A 21,959-nucleotide genomic window follows, 5' to 3' on the forward strand; every position below is an offset into this window, starting at 1 on the left:
GGCATGAATGAATTTTACGACAACATCGAAAATACCACAAATGTGGAACCGCATGTGTGATACCTGTATTCATTTACTTATTTATTTTTGCCGACGCCATCTACGTCAGAAACAAATGCTACAAAAACAACTGTCGTCGGTTCTCCCAGGTCCGCAGTCGGGACACGGCAGCCCCCATCGGCGCCTTCATGTGGCCCCTGCACTGGTCCATGTGGGTGGGCATCTTCGTCACGCTGCACCTCACCGCACTTTTCCTCACCTTGTACGAGTGGAACAGCCCCTTCGGCATGACCCCCCACGGGCGCAACCGGGTGCGCGTGTTCTCCTATTCGTCCGCCCTCAACCTCTGCTACGCCATCCTGTTTGGCCGCACCGGCGCCACCAAGCGAACTTTTGAGGGCGAGGTTAGAAGTGAGGCAGTGATGAAGCAGGGAGGCACAAGGAGGATCATGCAAGGGTAAGTGTCTCAACAGAGATTGGAATGAGTTATGACCGTCACGATTGGGATGGATCACGTTTGGAGGGGGGGCAGGTTAGGTCAACACTCTGAGAGTCGCACAAAGTTTGCGACGGGTGAGAGTCCAGAAAGCAACAAGGGGAGTAATGAGACCGCTGACAGTCGGCTGTCCGCATTGGGTTGAGAGGTTAATCGAGTCAGTGACGATGAGAAACGGAACCGGCCCAGGAGGCTGGTCATGGTCGTGTTAGCGGGAGGGAGCGGTGTTCTCTTCTCACTCTGTCTTGGGAAAACGTATCACGGTGATGATTTACGAGCAGGCAGTAAGGTTCCCTGACAGGTATGAGGCCCATGTGAATGAAACATTCCAGTCCCTAAAAGTATGTGCTTCTGAGGAACGTGGTTAATGCAAAACTTGATGCACTTCAGTCCCTCAAAGGATGTTGGCCCAGTGCTGAATTAAATCAAACCTGGATTGGTGCAGTCACCAATTTTTGCTGCACTGGATGATTTAGCGGTTGAAATAAATTCCCGGTGGTTGCAAGCAAAATTCTGTCAAATGAAAATGATGGAAATGATTTCCCTTCACTTCGGTGTCCGGAGGTCACTTGTAGAGCTGGGGTGCGAGGAGCAGGGTCAGAGAGAAGCCGGTTAAGGTATCGCAGGCATCTGTCATCAACAGACACCTCCCTCGGAAGCCTTGACCTATGACCCTCTTTAGGGACCATCACCCACAACGGGCCTCCGAACGCCTCACGATCCTTCGAGTGCTTCTTCCCCTGTGGTGTCATGACCAGGAAAACCACAGGAAATGCAGAAATGAAAATTGCAGTTCAAATCTTTGTCAGTCTTACCATCCCAGTAAAGCTGGAGACAATTTGCTACCCCCCCCCCACCCCCCCGGTTACGTATTCTGTGCATATGCAAATGGTAGGAGACTCTCTGACTGAGACGGTCTCTCTCGATTGGCCTGGAAACATCTCGGTATCCTCCCAAAACCTCTTCCCCGCCCCCCCCATGACCAATATAAACAAAGAAACAATTGAATCTGGTCAAGCTGGACTTTAACCCTACCAAAAGAGATGGAGAATTTGACCCAAGACAAGCCGCCTCCGTGGTTATGTGTTCCCGATTGTCCCAATGGGTTGCAGATGTTGGCATGGTCCTCGGATCCTCTGGAGGAGTCACGTCCCTGAGTTGGTCTGGGAACACCTCCCGAGACTTCTTCCCCCGCGGCAATTATAAGCACAGATAAAATGGATGGGTAAACCCATGATTCCGATTCAAATCTTGTCAGTCTTATCGTCTCGATGAGACTGGAGAAATTGTCCAGGGACAGGTCACCTCCCTCGTTATGTGTTCTGGGCATACCCAAATAGTAGGTGACTCTCTGGAGGGAGCGTATCTCTCAATAGGCCTGCAAACACTTTGATATGCTCCCACGATTTCCACAACCTACGACTTTCCCCATGACTCGAACCAGTGTAGAGGAAAGTGGAAAAACGGATGGATAAACTTGTAGCCGTAGTTTAGATCTCATCAGTCTCGATCTTATCCTCCACCTGACTAGCTACGTGTTCCGGGTATGTTCAACCGGTCGGCGTAAAACCTTGGACTCTCTGGAGGGACCTTGCCCGTCCGTACACCTCGTTCTCATCCAGAGACATCATCCCCGCGACTCTTACCGGGATAAACGAGGAAAATTGATGGATAAACAGATCATTCCAGTTCAAATCTTGTCACTCTCGTTTATATTGCTGAACCTCGCTGAACGCAAGGTCATTTTCAAGCCCCACCCGCTTAATAGATGTTTTGAAAGCATACGCTCGCTGAAATTAATGCACGTTCACAAATCCAAATTTGCAACATCAATGTCATTCGCTCCAACGGCCTGCTGTGAGTTGGCAAGCCATCATAATGAACGCACAATCCCCCGCATGCCCCCCCACCCCGCCCCGACCCCGGGGACTCTGGGATGAACAAGAACAGAGGCCGAGTTATTAGGGAGACCTTCGCCTGATTGAAAGGTCGCGCCTTTGATCCTCGCTGATGAGCAGAATTGCCCCCCCCCCCTCCTCTATAAATACAGTTGACTTGAGTTGAGATTATGTTAGTGGAAGAGAAATAAAGCAGATTAATCCATCCATTTTGGTCCGCCATTTTCGGATAAACCCGCCCTCCCCTGTCGTCTAAAATCGACGTCACTGCGGCCCTCGGGCTCGCATTGCAAACGTCACGTGACCGAACCCAGAAAACAGGTGAGCCCTGATGTCGACGTCGGTTTCAGTTGACAGCAGAGGGCGGTATTGCCAATAAAAGGCGACCGCCTCAGATGGATGAAAATGGATGGATGCGTCTGCTTCAGTCTTATTCCAATATATAGCAATAGTATTTAATGACTAGTGGGGGCTCAGCTGATTAATGTTGTGCTCTGCAGAGAAATGTCCCATCTTTTCACCTTGTAATCAGCGCTCACGGACCGGCTTTACAGTGAATCGTCGAGTCTTTCCAGCGAGAGAAAGTTGTCCTCCTGTCTTCTCTTACACGAGGTGGATTTTAATTGGCGGAATAAATTATTGGCTTTCTGGGGTGGGCTTGGGGGCGGCGGCATAAAGCGGAGGCAGTTCTCTTCCCCCCGCCCCCCCCCCTCCCACGTGGCTGACAATTTCATGGAGAGATGTTTCCCAGGTGCCTTCCAAACAGCTCCCCTTGCTTAGATTTCCTTTAATATGCCTGGCCATCTTTTTTCAATTAACTTCATTGGGTGCTAATGTAGGATTTGTTCAGAGGATGGAGCGCTTTAAATGTGGAACTGAACTTGTGTCAATACCTGGAAGGCTCGGTTTGAAACCAAAAAGTGTCCTTCGAAGAACAACACTCGGTCCTCACTTTTTCCACTTTTCTCAACAAGGCAAGGCGAAGCCGCTTCGTTACCTCTCATGCGGATTATTGTCATGCACTTTACTTTGGAGTCAAGCAATCCTCCATGAAGCATCTCCAGTTGCTCCAAAATGCTGCTGCTCGCCTCTCGACAGGTACTCCGAAGACCGAGCACCCACCTCCTCCTCCCTTCACTGGCTTCCTGTGTATTGTTTTTTGTTGCATGGATTATTTTTGCTGCATGTACCGCACTTTGTATACAGCGGTGGTTGTTTCAAAATGCTCTAAAAAATACAGTTGATTTGAGGTGGGTTGAATTTCGTCAACAAGTTAACGCAATGTGCTTCACAGTTGCAAAATAACATAGGAAGGCAATCCCATTTAAAACGTTGAATAGCAAACGACATGAGAGAAATTTAAAAAGTACTGGAGTTTACTCAAAGAACGTGTAGCGCAAGAGCATCATTTTGGAGCAACTGAATAGAGGGGAGAAAGGCATCGTTATTACTCTGGACGACCTCCGAGAACTAATCCACAGCATACTTGGTATCATGTCTCCTATTGTCACTTACTGGTGAGAGAGGCGATGGCTGATGATGATGATGATGGTGGTGGTGGAGTCCACGGGCCGTTGTGAGGCTTTTGTTGTCACCCCTCCCCCCTCTTCAGACCCCCAAATGCTGGACGGGCCGCTTCCTGATGAACCTGTGGGCCATCTTTTGCCTCCTGGTGCTCTCCAGCTACACGGCCAACCTGGCCGCCGTCATGGTTGGCGAAAAGACCTTCGAGCAGGTGTCGGGAATCCACGATGATAAGGTTAGACTCGGACTCGTAGACTGGCCAGTGACTCAAACCTGTGAGGAAGTCAAAGTGATTTTGACTGTAGCACAACAAACTTCGTATTTGGTTCGATTTTTGATTTGCTGTGTCGTCCTGCATCCTCTTCCTCTTGCGCCCCGTTTTTTTTTTTTTTTTTGTTTGTTTTTTTTCTTCCGTGGCGTCCCGCCGCGGCAGTTGCACCACCCGTCGCTGGGCTTCCGATTCGGTACAGTGCGCGAGAGCAGCGCCGAGGATTACATGAAGAAGAGCTTCCCCGAGATGCACGACTACATGCGGCGCTTCAACCAGCCCACCACCCCCGAGGGCGTGCACATGCTCAAGTAAGACGCACACACACGCAAACAAACACACACACACACACACACACACACACACACACACGATTAAAAAAAAAAAAATTCCGGCAATCACTTAAACTAGACTGCCCAGCAACTCTAACCTTGATTGTTGTTGGTGTTATTTGAGTGCAAAAATGCCGTCAGATCCGCTGCCTCCTGCATCACAATTGCAAAACCATTTTCCATTCTTATTGGCGGGCGATCAATAAACAAACAAGCAAGCAAGCAAACAAACAAACAAAGAGTAAGGCAGACAGAGTCACGCCTCCTGAATGGAAATCTTGATTTCAGAAGACAACGTGCACAAAAAAAAAAAAAAAAAAGAAAAAAAGAAAAGCCTGTGCCAAGTTTGCTCTTCCACCCACCCGGGCTTGTGTACAGACGAATACAAGAGAAGACAAAATGAAGAAAAGCCAGCAAACACAAATTTCACCTTCAAGCGGGACAAGGTGAAGACAGCCTCTGAAACTTGCCTTAAAAAAAAAAAAATATATATATATATATATATCTTTAAAAAGAGGTTATCGCAGAGTTGACTCAATTGGTTAAATGAAATTATTTCAGGTTTACCGCATTAATTGAGACGTCCCCACTGGAATGATGATAACTGACCTCCCCAAAAACACACAAGCAATTAACGGAAGCTTCACACGAAAAGGGGAGCTTTTGAACGGTGCCTGCAGACGAGCAAGTCTTAACTGCTTTGGGACCAGCACATTTTCATTTGATCATCATCATTTTTTTAGGTTATTCTAGTAACCATATGATTAAAACAATTTTTTAAAATTATTTATCACTCAACAAACACTCCAAATATAAACGAACACGAAACTTAAATATGGTAAAATGAATCATTGGGGGGATAGACATTTAAAAAAATAAAAAGTCCTCTAATTAAAATTTCACTGAATTGAATTTAAGGTGGCGCATCGGGTAAGGTCAGTGTGTTTATGTCCCAGAAGAAAGCCCTCCTCCTCTCTCCTCCATGTTTCTTTGTGCCTGACAGGCCTCGCTAGAGGTAAACAATAAAACACCGCCGCTCTGCTAGCACAGCAAAGTAAAACAAAAAAAAAGGAAAAGGAATAACTCTGGAAAGTCCGCCTTTTTGTCTCGCTGTAAACATTGCCAACCTTGAATGGTGACTGAAATGACGTTTTTCGCATTTTCTGCGTACGGGTACCTCCCCGACCCACGCACGACGCCTGCTTTGTGACATCATCCTGCTAACCAACAAAAACCGCCAAATTGAGGAGAACCTTGATCACATTTACGGCCATTTTCTGACAATGATATTATTTTAATCCCGGGTATGACAGTCAACGAAAACGAAATAAGTTTTGTTGACTATCATAACTCAACACAACCGCATGTTGCGCTCAACACAATAATTCATCAAAATGACACCTGCTTGTTGTAGATTTGTGGGGAAAAAAAAGAATTAATTTACCAAATTGTGACATTGGACGTTCTGGGCCAACAACAAAAATGGATCAATATTTATTTATTTATTTATTAACAAAATGTAATATTTCATACAACTTTTTTCTGAGAAAATTGTCAATAATATCTGCACTTTTCCAAATTTGACCCCCATCCCGCTTCATTTAAATTAGTTAAGTGGTGCTTTATTGTTTTGGGTTTTTTTTTTTTTCAATTTTCACAATGTTTTGTTGTGTTCCGTAATGCATTCAGTCGCCATGACATACTCCCGCCGCCACACGAAGAACGCTTAGCGAGCTTACAAGAAATGTAAAAGTGCGTTTCGTGTTATTGTCCTTCCCAACATGATTGTTTTCCCCTAACTGGACGTCTCTGCCGTGTTGAGACGCTTTCAATCCACTTTGTGGCGCCGGCGCTTATCTCCGGCCGCCCGTTGTTCGCCGGCAAATAGGAGCGCTCTATAATTAGAGGTCAATTAGGTTCAGGCCGATCAATTGGAGGAGAAGAAGAAGAATAGTCTTTGGCAGTGTGTCCAAAGTCTTATCGGGCCGCCACAGAGACTGCCGGCTTCGGTAAATGATATACGTGTTTACCTTAGCATGCACTTAAATGGCGTCCGCTTTCAATTTACGCGCAAGGGACGCTGTGTTTCAACATGCTCAGATGTTGCGTTCATATGATATGTGTTTGCTTGTGGGGAAAAAATGCAACTTAAAAAAAATTACACCATTAAAACAATAAAAATTGTTCCTCTGTAAAAACCAACATGAAATGCAAAAACAGTGTTTTGATCTGAAAAGTGAAATACAACTGAACTGCAGTTGGGCAGTGATTCTTTGACGACGTGCCACCAGCGGAAGCCGTGTACCCCCGAGTGGTAACGTGCCACACGGATACATTTAAATTAAAAATATATGGAGAAGTGGTTTGGAAAGTGAATGAGTGAGTGTATTTTAAGACCGAATTTGACAAATAACATTTTTTTTTTTGTAGTTCAACTAAACACAGAAAGTTAAATGGTTATTATTGGAAAAAATATGTTACCAATTAAAACTAAAAATGTCTGCAGAATTTTTTTTTTCTTCAAAAAAAGATTTTTCCTAAATTTCCTGAAATGTTCCATACTTATTATTAGGACAATAAAAAAATGAAAACATTTTGACAGGTAAGAAAACAATTTTTTATTTTATTTTTTTGAGTTAAAAAAAAAAATCTAAACCAATCTGAATCTGTGTTTTGTCTTACTCGTGCGACGTGTGTGTGCGTGTGTGTGCGTGTTTGTGCGTGCGGCGAAGGACCAATCCTCCTATTCTCGATGCCTTCATCATGGACAAAGCCCTGCTGGATTTCGAGGTATCCATCGACGCGGACTGTAAGCTGCTGACGGTGGGCAAGCCGTTCGCCATCGAAGGTGTGCTTCAACACACTCGCAAACACAAACACGAAAAGTGAGGTTCGGCGGACGAGGGCGAGGGGCGGGTGGGGTGTTATAAGTTCTATGCAGTCAGTATATGTGACCACATGGGATGATACGGCATGATTTATCTCTGACATAATTTTTATCTCTCACATGTGGGTCCCACACACACACAAACACACAGACACACAAGGTATATGATGTATGTACCTTGCATGGTGGCATGAGGTGCACATTCTTCATCAACACACACACGTGGTGCTCTGCAACACACATTTTGACATATGCGCGCGCCCCCGCACTGAGCGAGATGGTACGGGAAGAGAGGGGGGGGGGGGGGCTGAAATACTATGTTATCTCTGTGAGTGGCAGCAATGATTCACCGCATGAACTTTCACTGCAGGCTAAAAGTATGCAGGTGCTATCTATTATTCATGGTCAACGTCCAGAGCATTCACACATGAGTCACATCCAGCGTCCGTGCGCAGAAAACAGCAAAAAAAAAAAAAAAAAAAGAAATTGGTCCTAGGGGTCATCCGCCATCAATTCCATGTTTTTCTTTTGTTGTTGTTGTTTTGTTTTCGACATCGGAAAATGATTGTTTGTTCTATCAAGGTGTAGTCGGCTATCTTTGGGGTTCCCATTAAAGTTTGAAAACATAGGGGAAAAAATAAATTATTTTTGGAACTGTCAGTCAAAGCGTGGACACTTTCGGAGTCCCTCAAGGGCCGTCCAGCTTTCCAAGCGAGAGCCACTCACTGGGACGTGAGCTTGACGGACCGCTTAGAAAGGCAGACGAGGACGGGAGGAAAGCGGATGCGGAAAGGAGCGAGGATGACACAGTAAACACGAGCGAGGGAACAATAAAGCGGCAAGAAGGCAAAGGCGGTGGCGATACGGGGCCGCCTTTCATTTGAGTGATAAAAGAGGCGGCCAACGGAGTCGCCTAATCGAGACAAACCTTCACCTCGAGCGAGAGAAGGGAGAGCACAGAAGGTGAGGACGCGGCCAGCGTTAATGCGATGATTTGTGCCGTGGAAAGATGGCGGCCGGCCGATCGCTCCTCCAGTCCCTCCCTGCAGAAAAGGTGCAAGGGGGAGAGCACGCCGACAACGGGGCCCATTCATTATTTTGCAACAAGCCGACGGTCGTCGCCCTCTTTGTTGTTTTTTTGGGCGGCGGGCCAGTTTTTCCCGAGAGATGCCGCCGTTGATCAGGCCGCTCACGTCTCGTCTGCTGACGACTTTTAATGGGAAAAGTTGAGTAAGATGCAATTTAGCCTCCCGGTAACCACTTTGGAAACTTTGGTGAAAGGAGCAAAGCCGCGGAGGATGCATCGGAATATCTGAGGAAGTCGCTTCTGAAGAGGAAGTTTGAATTGGGCGACACGGTGGAGGTGTGGTTCTCAGAGGGGTGTGCAAACTTTTGTGCTCACGGGCTCCAAGTGTTTGCAAAGATTTAGAAAGAAGATACGCATCCCTGCATAAGTCTCCACGAGTGACCTGAACCGGAAAGTTTTGCTTCGTTTTGTTTTGCCGAATGCGAGAAATCAAACGTATCACGTTTTTAACGTGAAACGCATCACCTTATAAAAATGTATCACGTTTGAAACGTGAAATTGGATCACATGGCGCTGGACGTTTTCATCTCGGTGTGGCAGCAGTATGCGTGCGTACACTTTCGAATGTTCGGTGTTTCTCGACGTTGAATTGTCTGTCGGTGTTAACGTGAGTGCGGCAGATCGTCAAAATATGCCCTGCGATCGGCCGGCAACCAATCCGACCTCTGGGTCAACTGGGATCGGCTCTCGCTCACCTGCAAGCCTAACTCAGACAAGCGCTTTAAAAAGGAATGGATGCGTAAATGGATACCTAAAAAAAAAAAAAAACAACAATAGCCCGATAAGGTCTTCAACTCCCAAAACAATTATGAGATAGTGTAAGACGATATGAAGAAGTATGGCGGAAATGTTGCTGCGCATGTTGATGCTCGCAATACATCATTGCCACGCCCCCGTTTGGAGATAAAAAAGTAAAATGGATGGCGCTGCCTGGCCGTCAGCGCCTACGCCTTAAGTGCTTCCTGATACTTCGCCGTCGTCGATAAGATGTCGGCGACGTGAGCGGAAGCACAAACGTCAGATCCCGACGGGCGCGCTTGTTTGCGTACAGCCGTCGTTGCCAAACGCCGCAATACACTTCGTTCGGGGCAGCTGCACCATCTGATGAGATCCAAGACACTCAAGTGGATTAAACAATCTGCCTCGGCAGGGAGAATTTGGCGCATTGTTGATTGACGCTTTGTCGGACAAGGCATTGGCCAATTTATGTGTGTGATAATTGTTAAGCATCTTCGTCCCCATACTGTATATGAACTGTATAAATTCTATGTAAAACCAACAGTACAGTGGACCTCTTCTTATTTTTTTAAAATATGAATGAGGAACGAATCAATTGAAAAAAATTACAGTGGTACCGATACTTACAAAATTCTTAACTAGAAAATGTTGTTCCTAGAGACGCGTTTTCCATGTAAATGCCCTAACCCGTCCCAAGCCCGCCCCAAAATTGAGACATAAATGTTACCATCCCGGTTGTTACCATCTCGAGCAGGAACTTGAGCATCCGATCAAGATTTGCTCTCAGATTCCAGGCAAAGAGCGGAGTGATCGTCTCTCGCGCTCTTCCTCTGGGCACTGTTCCGAGCCCCTGCTGTTTGTCTAGCAAAATGGATCCACTTCTGCAGAAGAATGTTCTTCATCTGCCTGGAAGAAAAAAAAATGGACATAGAGAAAAACAAATACAAAATTGGTGACTTAGACAGATTAAAAAAAAGGTTCTTTGTGTCCCGTTGCACTGTGTCAGACTGAGAGGTGTTCCTCATAATAATTTGACACGGTGATTCAAGATGATAATCCCAACAATAAACATCTCTTTAACAGCGGCGATCAAACCCGAGCACTATTTGTTCATGCAAGTGTACCGAATGTTCTTTCCCATTAATGAGCCCGCTGAGAAGCCGTACAGATTGAAACCTGACGTGGGTGTGTGTCGCCATAGGGGAGATTTGTGTGGCTTTTATAGTCCATAAAGGTATGATAAGTGTCAGCTTGCTCGTGTTCCATCATTTGTTCAATAAATGGGCACGCCGAGGCTGACGACGGTGACGGCGACGTCTGCCTGCTCTGACGGGGCGGGAGGAAGAGAGCGAGACAAAGCAAGCGGGAGATAAGAGAGCGAGGAGGAAAAAAAAAAAGAGAGAAGGAATGATGTAGATAAACAGCAGGCTAAAATGGGGGAAGATACGAGCGGTAATTGCAGCCGAGGACACTGCACGCTGTTGCTTTAAGACGGTATTACAACAAGCTGCCAAAAAGTGTTCCGATCCCAGAAGGCTGGAGGAACGGAACATCTGCTAAGTATTTAATATTTCATCTCTTGTAGCTCGCATATGTTGACGTCCATGCCAGATGTCTACCTGGATAGCCATTCATCATTGGACCATCATTGAAAGGTCTTCCTGCACTTGTTTGTATCTGAGAAAGGGGGCCGTCTCCCGCAGTGACATCATTAGCTTTGACATAAGTACTACACAAGACCACTTGGTCCCAGACCGAGTCCAGATAAAGACATTGAAGGGTTGAAACTCAGTCAAGACGAAGATTCTAAGCAAGCGTTGGAAGAACGGACACCAAGTCAAGACCAAAACTTTCGGGAGTAGAGACCAATGCTAGACCGAGACATTTACAAACTGAGCCCAGGTCCAGACCTCGACTATAAGGAGTTGAGGTGAAGTCAAAACAAAGACTCAAAGTAGCTGAGACCATTTGAAAACCAAGTCTGTGAAGGGTTGAGACAGAGTCACTATCCAACTTTAACAAACTAACAAGTTATGAATTAGAGTGGATCCAAAACCAAGACTTTGAAGGGATGAGATTGAGGCAGGACCAAGACTTTAAAGAACCAAGACCAAGTCTTTGAGATGTTAAGACCAAGAAACAAAGACTCAAAGTAGCTGAGACCATTTGAAAACCAAGTCTGTGAAGGGTTGAGACAGAGTCACTATCAAACTTTAACAAACTAACAACAAGTTATGAATTAGAGTGGATCCAAAACTTTGAAGGGATGAGATTGAGGCAGGACCAAGACTTTAAAGAACCAAGACCAAGTCTTTGAGATGTTAAGACCAAGTCAGGACAGGTTGAGACTACAACAGATGCAAGTTGATACCAAAGGGAAAGACCATTGCAGGTTCGACAGAGCCGAGACTGTGACCAAGGCAGAGTCAAGACGAAAACCTGATCAGGGTTATTTGATGGGGTTTTTTTTTTAGCATAGAATATTTGGACATTCATCGACAAAAGGACAAGCATAATAGCAGAAAAACAAGATTGGTGGGAGTGCTTGGCATTCGAAAATTGCGGCATGTTTTATTCGCCCGACATGCTTACAGAAAAGGCCACCACGTTGCACTGACCTACTGTGTATGTGTTTGAGGTCGTGCGCGAGTGTGTGTGTGCGTGTACGTGCGTGAGCTCACCACACTTGGCTGCAAAGTGCTTGATTTGGATTCTAGCTGAAGCCTCGTGAGCCAATAAATCTTATTTCAGAGAGCATCTGCCCTTTAGCTAATTGAGGCCGACCGACTGACTGGTTTTGCTACACGGGAACTACCACAGCGGGCCTCAGCTGCTTTAAGAAGTGACGACCTCGCCGTCACACACTGCGAGGAAGGGGCCAAAGTGCATCGCCGGCCACACAACGTACAGTCGACCCCCGCCAAGGCTGAACAATTCTCTCGTATCGAAGTCTGAGGTCACCGTTACATTTTTTTTTTTTTTTTTGGGTGTTAGCAATGCTATCATGAGCATGCGAGTGGAGCAAAGTCCTTCGCCAAGGTCCATCTGTTAAAAGAAGTGGAATACTTTGTGTCATAGCGAGTCCAGACAAACTTTTGGAGGAGTCAAGACGAAGTCAAGGCCAACGTTTTCGAAAGCCAAGACTTTTCGAAAGGCAAGACAAGATCAAGATTTTCAGGTTGTCTTGAGACCTCAAAGTCTTGGTCTTGTCTTTTCAGACTCCAGACCAAGACTTCATGAGGTAAGACCAAGCCTTTAAGGGTGTCAAACTGATTCAAGAGCAGGGCTTGGAGGGGTTGGACTGAGACTGATAAAGGCAAGATTGAGATTCAGGTGCTGACACCAAGTCAAATACAAGTTTTTGAAAAGTGAAGACCAAGGTTTTGAGGGGCTGATACTGAATGAAGACCACGTTGGGGATTAAGGGCACAAGGAGCCTAAGACCAAGGCCGGTTGAGACCAAGTCAAGACCAAGACTTTATGGAGCCCAGACTAAGTGAAGATCAAAACATTGGGGGGTTAAGACCAAGTCAGGATGAATATTTTGAGGGTTTGAAACTACATCAAGACCGAGTCAAAGCTAAGACTTGATCGTGACCTAGGCAGAAGACTCACTGGTTCATTTCGATTCATACCAAAATTCCTCGGCCCATGCATCATTTCCTAGAAAACGACAAGTCCTTCCACTCTGTTGACCAAGCTCGTTTGTTGTCCATCTCTCGCAGGTTACGGCATCGGCCTGCCGCAAGGCTCCCCTCTGACCCGCAACGTGTCCGAGTTCGTGAGCCGCTACAAGTCGGACGGCTTCATGGACATGCTACACGACAAATGGTACAAGGTGGTGCCCTGCGGGAAGCGTGTCTTCGCTGTGACTGAGGTAAGTGACAGGATGACGGGGCGGCCGGGGGGGTGATGGTGGACTTCGGCCGTCGTCTTCGTCTGCCGCGTTTTAAAAGCGACACTTCTCGAAATAATGCTCCCTTGGGGACGCGGCCTGCCAACTAACTGTCACACGCAATTACAGAGACGCACGCGTAGGCGCACACACATGCCTGAACAAGCTCAGCGACAGGGTCACACAGTTCGATGACATTTGGTTATGTGTTCGGTCTGTTTCTCGCTGCACCTTTTCGGCAACAGTGTTTTAATATTCGAAACGTTTTTATATGTAACTATTTGAAAAACTAATTCTAGAGTGGTCGACTGGTTAGCGCGTCGGCCTCACAGTGCAGAGGTCGTGGGTTCGATCCCGGGTCCGGCCTTCCTGTGTAGAGTTTGCATGTTCTCTCCGTGCCTGCGTGGGTTTTCTCTGGGTACTCCGGTTTCCTCCCACATTCCAAAAACATGCATGGCAGGCTGATTGAACACTCCAAATTGCCCCTTGGTATGAGTGAGAGTGCGGATGGTTGGTCGTCTCTGTGTGCCCTGCGATTGGCTGGCTACCGGTTCAGGGTGTCCCCCGCTGACTGCCCGAAGACAGCTGGCATAGGCTCCAGCACCCTCCTCGACCCTTGTGAGGATAAAGCGGATCAGAAAATGGATGGATAATTTTAGAGAGAGAGAAAACCCACGCAGGGCACATTGAGAACAGACACGCAGTTAGCGGAAGTAGTTGCAGTCACGGTAGTAGTCGTACGGTAATTTGTTTTTTCGCCGCAGCCACCTGCTGGATTTGCTGAGGGGCTGCACTTGACTTTGAAAGCTGAACCTTGAACAACAACTCGCTACTCTCTCCTTCCTTTGGGGAGGGCCGTGGTTGTTGTTTGGGCTAATTTAGGAACAATTTGGGATTTAGCGCCACGTTGCCCTCTGGATGGAGAAAACGTTAAGCACCTGGCTGACAAAATTGCAGATTCAGCGCGCGGCTAATTGCACAGCATCACAGAGGCGTCGCCCATATTATTATTATTATAAGCTCAGTGACAGGAACCTGATGAGAGCACTTTAGAAGATGATGCCTCCTCTGCACCGACTAGGAGAGATGTCACAGAAGGCAGGCAGGTGTCTGTGTGTGTTTGTGTCTCTGTTTGTATGTGTGCATTTGGGAACTGCTTTAGACAAAGTCAGGCATTCTGCTGAAACTAAGAGGAATTGAGGAATAAGACCGAGGTCAGGTCCAGACCAAGACCACGACAGGTCGAGACCAAACCCAGACTAAGACTGAGTCAAGTCGTGACTGAGACCACAGTGTGTTGAGACCAAGTCAAAAGGCAGTTTGAGACCTATTTTAAGTAAGGAGTGTCAAAACCGAGTTGATACTAAAGACCAAGGTGAATTGGAATCAAGTTGAGGGTTAGGGTTAGGGTTACTCGGGTTAGGGTCACCGACTGTTGACGCAGCATTCGGAGTAACTGGGGGTTCAGTGTCTTTCTGAAAGACACTTCAAAGATGGTCGACATGGGACCTGCTTCTGAGCCATGCCGCCCCTGTGAGCGGAGAGCAGTTCAAAGATAAGATCATGACGTGGAAACACCATCTATTGCAATACCAAAGAGATTTTAGTTCAAATTCAGACTGGGTCCAATGTGGGACAAACTCCACAAAAAACTAAGGTAAATTGAGACCACAATGAGTCTAAGACCAAGGCCTGTTGAGACCGAGTCAAGTCAAAAGTGAGTCAAAGAGAAGTGGGTCAAGCATGAGCCAAAACCATGTCACTGATATGATTTGAGGCTAAAGATTACAGGATGCATCTTGACAATGAGTCCGGAGACCAAGCCTGGGAAGACGTAGACCTAGTGGAGTCTGAAAACGGTCGAGACTGAGTCGACTTTGAAAAAGAAGCAAGACCAATGACCACGACAAAGACCAATGAGGGCTGAGGGTTGAGGTGAAGTCACGCTTTGGACGAAGGCCGGTAGGGACCAAGGCAAGACTAACATCAAGACGGGTTGTTCCCAAATCATGTCCAAGAACAAAACGGGTTGAGACTGACTCGAAACCGACAAAGAACCAAGTGGTGACTAAGATGAGTCAAGACTAAGACCACGGCAGGTCGAGTCAAGTAACGAAGCAGGTTGAACCCAAATCAAAAATGAAATCCAAGGCCAAACAAAGCAAGTCAAGACCAAGGGAGGTTGAAACCCAGCCGAGCCCAAAGCCTGGAGCGAGTCGAGACTAAGAAACGGCTTCGAGAGTGCGACCAAGGCAAATCTTCCTCAAACATCCAATCATTCTTTTCCTTTGAGCACCTGCCTGCTGGCAGGTTCCTTTTGTTCCCCCTCAGCTCTCGTTGATGCTCATTTATGCACTGAGCTCCTACTTAGATGTGAAGGTCCCTCTCCCTCAACCCCCCTCAACCCTCCCCCAAACCTCCCTCCAGACACTCCAGATGGGCATCCAGCACTTCTCGGGCCTTTTTGTGCTGCTGTGCATGGGGGTGGGTGGCGCCTTGCTGACCTTGGCGGGCGAGCACACCTTCTACCACCTGGTCATCCCCCGCCTCCGCCGCAGGCACACGCTGCAGTACTGGCTACACACCAGCCAGGTGACAACACACACACACACACACACACACACACACCCCACCCCCACCCCCATGCTGGTTTAAGTAGCCCAGCCTCTGCAGTTATTATTTAAGGTAACATGCGCCCCCTCCTGCCATAAACCTGTCAACGCAGCTAGGATTTTCTTTGAAATAAGTAACATGAATGGAATATTAATTAGCTCAATGTGTTTTTTAGCATACCTTAACAGGTTTTGTTTTTTACTCCAGATAGAACGATGTAATAATGTGATGCAATTTATTCCCTGTAATCTCATCAGACACACTTGTTACACAATAAAAGCTATAATACAATATGAATAACGTAATAACACTCATTCTCTACTCATTTTTTTAGTCATGTTGTACATTTGCAACTAAACTGTTGTAATAACACTGTAATAAATATGTAGTACTTTGATGCATTAAATCAGTATGATTTCCAATACTTTTATGTATGGAGAGGTTTAAATCTCACCATACCCACTTATTATGCACAAAAAGTTGGAACAAAAATGTCATGACGTGATACAATTATCAACGGCTCATTATTTTAATTTTTATGAATATTTTAGATAGAAAGGTATTTAAAATGCAAGTAAATGAGAATTCAAAATACATCAAGCGAAATATGGAGTGGAATGGGTAAAAAAAAAACTAAAATAATTCACACTAATGGTGTGCCACATCAACAAAAAGTCAACAAAATGGAACTTGTAAAAGTCACACATGCCCTACCATTAAATGAGAAGCCTTTGGCAGTCAGTTTGAGTTATTATTAGAAATTTAGCAGTGACAAGAACATCAAGGCTTTTTGCTTTTGCCTCCCCCCTTCCAGTCCCTCCCCCACCTCAAAAAGGGCAAGCCCTCAGGGCGGCCTGCAGCATCCATCCCATAATCAGGCCCGATATCAAAGCACCACGTCTGTTGTCGCGAGTGAAATGCTCCTTCCAAGTGTTGGCATGTGTGCCTGGTTGAGGAAAGGTTTGAAGCTGCTACGTCACATCGAGTTCAAATTCTCTTGCCGGATAATTTGATTAAAATGTAAAGCAGGCTTTATGGACTGTCACATTTCGGGCTGTGTGACAAGAATAATGGCTCTCCATAATTTATACGTTCATCTCTCGATTCATCTCGGAGCTGATGAAGTGATCAGTCTTCTGTTGTTAAGGCCCTCTTGAAATTTCTCCCTGAATTAAGGGAGGCTTTTGAGGGGTTTCTCATATGCAGAAACTCACCAAATTTGGTATTCATCCTGGTGTAAAGTTAGTCATGGTCTTGGTTTGGGATGAAAAAGTACCTTATTTTAAGGTATCGGGTACTTTTAAAGGACGGCGATACCAGCCACCAATACCCTTAAAAATCTGACAATGAGTAAGTCCTCCTCACCAGTAGTTGGTGCTACAATGAAGTGGCTTGACAAAGTGGAAAGACAGAGAGCTCTTAGTTCACATTATCTGTCATTGTGTTTATTGACATTTTATCTATCAAAAGTACGGGTGTGATCGCTTTCGGCCATTTTTCATTCCTTCAAAGATGACCTCGTCTCTGAGATTTGGACTGTTTGCAAATGTTAAGCACGGACGCAAGCCAAACTGCATGCAGCAAGGATTTTGAGATGTTGCCGTTGTGTGTGGGCGGAGCAAGGCTGTCACCATAAATCAATGATGGAGTCAGACAAGCTTTAATAATGTGGTTTGTTTTTGCTATTTTTCTCTTATTTGGTTTGTCTCCTCATTTTCCAGAAGATTCACCGAGCTCTCCACACGGCGTATGAGGATGAAGGCAAAGAGCTGACGGGCCTTGAACAGAAGTAAGAGGCTCAACCTCATTCTGAAACCTCGAAATCTCATTCATGGATTGTTCAACATGAGTTTCACTTGACACGGCATAATTCCGAATGGACAAATAATCGTACTAAATATCTCTTACTATGATGTAAATGTACCTTTTGTCTCAAAGAAGCTCCTCAACCCACTTCACTGTAGTTCCTTGACACCAGGATGCCTCAAAATGGCATCTAAGCACTCAATGCGGCTCCTCAACTAACTTCAACAGAGTTGGTTGGCACCAAGATGCCTCACGATGGGGGCAGAGCTTTGCTTTTGTCTAAATGAAGCTCCTCGGTGCATTTCAACATAGCTCCTTGGCAGCAGGATGCCACAAGATGATGGCCAAGCACCACTTTTCTCTAAATGGAGCGCTTCAACTCACTTCAACATATTTCCTTTTGACGCAAATATGACAGGATGGCAGCATCGCACTTCTTTTTGTCTAAAAGAAGTGCCTCAACTCACTTTAATGTAATTGAATCAACATGCATCACGATGCAACCAGATTGCGGCAGAGCACTCATTTGCTGTCAGCACTCTGAAATCACTTCGCCAACCCCTTTCCTATTCGATAGACCCTCATGACATCATCGTCCACTTTCCGTCCTTGTGCCATGTTGACAGGTGCAAAGTGCATGTTCCGTATTTTTAACTTGGACTCCTCCTGTTGTCACACACACACACACACACATGCTTGTGTAAGTAGACCAGCCTCTGCAGTTATTATTTAAGGTAACATGCGCCCTCTACTGCCATAAACCTGTCAACGCAGCTAGGATTTTCTTTGAAATAAGTAACATGAATGGAATATTAATTAGCTCAATGTGTTTTTTAGCATACCTTAACAGGTTTTGTTTTTTACTCCAGATAGAACGATGTAATAATGTGATGCAATTTATTCCCTGTAATCTCATCAGACACACTTGTTACACAATAAAAGCTATAATACAATATGAATAACGTAATAACACTCATTCTCTACTCATTTTTTTAGTCATGTTGTACATTTGCAACTAAACTGTTGTAATAACACTGTAATAAATATGTAGTACTTTGATGCATTAAATCAGTATGATTTCCAATACTTTTATGTATGGAGAGGTTTAAATCTCACCATACCCACTTATTATGCACAAAAAGTTGTAACAACAATGTCATGACGTGATACAATTATCAACGGCTCATTATTTTAATTTTTATGAATATTTTAGATAGAAAGGTATTTAAAATGCAAGTAAATGAGAATTCAAAATACATCAAGCGAAATATGGAGTGGAATGGGTAAAAAAAAAACTAAAATAATTCACACTAATGGTGTGCCACATCAACAAAAAGTCAACAAAATGGAACTTGTAAAAGTCACACATGCCCTACCATTAAATGAGAAGCCTTTGGCAGTCAGTTTGAGTTATTATTAGAAATTTAGCAGTGACAAGAACATCAAGGCTTTTTGCTTTTGCCTCCCCCCTTCCAGTCCCTCCCCCACCTCAAAAAGGGCAAGCCCTCAGGGCGGCCTGCAGCATCCATCCCATAATCAGGCCCGATATCAAAGCACCACGTCTGTTGTCGCGAGTGAAATGCTCCTTCCAAGTGTTTGCATGTGTGCCTGGTTGAGGAAAGGTTCGAAGCTGCTACGTCACATCGAGCTCAAATTCTCTTGCCGGATAATTTGATTAAAATGTAAAGCAGGCTTTATGGACTGTCACATTTCGGGCTGTGTGACGAGAATAATGGCTCTCCATAATTTATACGTTCATCTCTCGATTCATCTCGGAGCTGATGAAGTGATCAGTCTTCTGTTGTTAAGGCCCTCTTGAAATTTCTCCCTGAATTAAGGGAGGCTTTTGAGGGGTTTCTCATATGCAGAAACTCACCAAATTTGGTATTCATCCTGGTGTAAAGTTAGTCATGGTCTTGGTTTGGGATGAAAAAGTACCTTATTTTAAGGTATCGGGTACTTTTAAAGGACGGCGATACCAGCCACCAATACCCTTAAAAATCTGACAATGAGTAAGTCCTCCTCACCAGTAGTTGGTGCTACAATGAAGTGGCTTGACAAAGTGGAAAGACAGAGAGCTCTTAGTTCACATTATCTGTCATTGTGTTTATTGACATTTTATCTATCAAAAGTACGGGTGTGATCGCTTTCGGCCATTTTTCATTCCTTCAAAGATGACCTCGTCTCTGAGATTTGGACTGTTTGCAAATGTTAAGCACGGACGCAAGCCAAACTGCATGCAGCAAGGATTTTGAGATGTTGCCGTTGTGTGTGGGCGGAGCAAGGCTGTCACCATAAATCAATGATGGAGTCAGACAAGCTTTAATAATGTGGTTTGTTTTTGCTATTTTTCTCTTATTTGGTTTGTCTCCTCATTTTCCAGAAGATTCACCGAGCTCTCCACACGGCGTATGAGGATGAAGGCAAAGAGCTGACGGGCCTTGAACAGAAGTAAGAGGCTCAACCTCATTCTGAAACCTCGAAATCTCATTCATGGATTGTTCAACATGAGTTTCACTTGACACGGCATAATTCCGAATGGACAAATAATCGTACTAAATATCTCTTACTATGATGTAAATGTACCTTTTGTCTCAAAGAAGCTCCTCAACCCACTTCACTGTAGTTCCTTGACACCAGGATGCCTCAAAATGGCATCTAAGCACTCAATGCGGCTCCTCAACTAACTTCAACAGAGTTGGTTGGCACCAAGATGCCTCACGATGGGGGCAGAGCTTTGCTTTTGTCTAAATGAAGCGCCTCGATGCATTTCAACATGGCAGCAGCAGGATGCCACAAGATGATGGCAAAGCACCACTCCTCGGTGCATTTCAACATAGCTCCTTGGCAGCAGGATGCCACAAGATGATGGCAAAGCACCACTTTTCTCTAAATGGAGCGCTTCAACTCACTTCAACATATTTCCTTTTGACGCAAATATGACAAGATGGCAGCATCGCACTTCTTTTTGTCTAAAAGAAGTCCCTCAACTCACTTCAACGTAATTGAATCAACATGCATCAAGATGCTACAAGATTGCGGCAGAGCACTCATTTGCTGTCAGCACTCTGAAATCACTTCGCCAACCCCTTTCCTATTCGATAGACCCTCATGACATCATCGTCCACTTTCCGTCCTTGTGCCATGTTGACAGGTGCAAAGTGCATGTTCCGTATTTTTAACTTGGACTCCTCCTGTTGTCCACCAGCGCCTCCTCTTGCATCTCGGAGAACTGCAGCCTCCACAGGAAGCAGCATCAGCAGCCTCCCCCGCCATCTCCCCCCAAATCCCTCCCGGCCTCCAGCTCGGCGGCGGACAGTGGCAGCTCCTCATCGCCGTCCCACGAGCCCAAGGAGAAGCGGGTGCACTTCGACCTGGACACCCTCCACAGCTACCGGCTGCGAACCCACACCGCCTCGGTGCGCGGACGCCCCGGCATGGTGGGCCGTCCCGGGCTTGGCCTCGGCGGCTTGGGTCTCCCCAGCCTGGGGAATTTGAGCCTCCAAGCCAACGGGGGTCCCGTCACGGGGCTGGCGTCCTCAGGTTTGGTACTCTCTCCCCTGGGAGGAAGGGGCGGCCAGACCGGCCTGTGGGAAGGGGAACTCCAGGAGCTCCAGGAAAAGATCGAGATCTTCCGCAACCAGCTGAGGGAGGCCCTGGCCAGGAGGGCGGAGATCCAAACCAGCCTGGAGAGGGAGCGCGGCGGGGCATTGCGCCGGGACACCAGCCTGGAGCGGGAGCGAGACCGGTTGCGGGTCCAAACCATCAGCACAGACAAGAGCAGCATTGCTCAGCCCGGCAGAACCGGCCAGACTCTCAACAACCAGCCTCAGCAGGCAATTCCCGGGAACCTCACGCTTGGGAGAAGCGGCCCACTGAACACAATCAACAGCCTGGACCGAGGGCGAGCCCCCCAGCTACGCTCCACCCCACCACTGACAGAGGACCGGGCCGGCCAGTCGCGCGCCGCTTCTTCCGCCAGTTTGGACCGAAGTCGGCTCGGCCAGCCCGGCGCCGTCCTGTTGGCGCGGAACACTCTGAGCCTCGACCGGCAGAAGGCAAGCCTGACGCGCGTTCTCAGCACTTTGGAGAGGACAAGAGACAGCCAATCACACACAGGGGGCGGGACTTGATTTGAGGAGATCTCTGGTGGAGGAAAAATGAGTGCATCGCTGCGGGAAGACAGGCATTCTTAATTATGACAGAACCATCTTAAATTATGAACAGGAGATTCATTTCTACGTTTTAGTATAAAAATCTACTAGAACCAGCCCAAATTTTTCACTCACAGCACACCAGCTCGAGCACACAACCTAATATAATATTACGATTAGAATGATTCAATAATTCCCACTACTGGAAGATAAATAATATTACAATATTCACTTACATTGGTAGGACTATATATATATATA

At 46.2% G+C, this 21,959-nt stretch overlaps 1 protein-coding gene across 1 annotated transcript in view; it reads left to right on the forward strand.

The window, feature by feature from the left end:
• grin3ba (glutamate receptor, ionotropic, N-methyl-D-aspartate 3Ba) overlaps positions 1–21,959 on the forward strand; it is a 105,608-nt gene extending 83,649 nt beyond the window's left edge. Inside the window, exons 5-12 of the mRNA XM_019890572.1 lie at positions 150–386; positions 4,007–4,153; positions 4,352–4,497; positions 7,251–7,366; positions 12,956–13,107; positions 15,553–15,717; positions 17,460–17,527; positions 20,753–21,959. Of these exons, the coding sequence (XP_019746131.1) occupies positions 150–386; positions 4,007–4,153; positions 4,352–4,497; positions 7,251–7,366; positions 12,956–13,107; positions 15,553–15,717; positions 17,460–17,527; positions 20,753–21,677 (1,956 nt within the window). The 3' untranslated portion in view covers positions 21,678–21,959. The remainder of the gene's footprint in view (positions 1–149; positions 387–4,006; positions 4,154–4,351; positions 4,498–7,250; positions 7,367–12,955; positions 13,108–15,552; positions 15,718–17,459; positions 17,528–20,752) is intronic.

Source organism: Hippocampus comes, unplaced genomic scaffold (genome assembly GCF_001891065.2).
Source record: "Hippocampus comes isolate QL1 unplaced genomic scaffold, H_comes_QL1_v1.1 scaffold168, whole genome shotgun sequence".
Classification (NCBI taxonomy): Eukaryota; Metazoa; Chordata; class Actinopteri; order Syngnathiformes; family Syngnathidae; genus Hippocampus; species Hippocampus comes.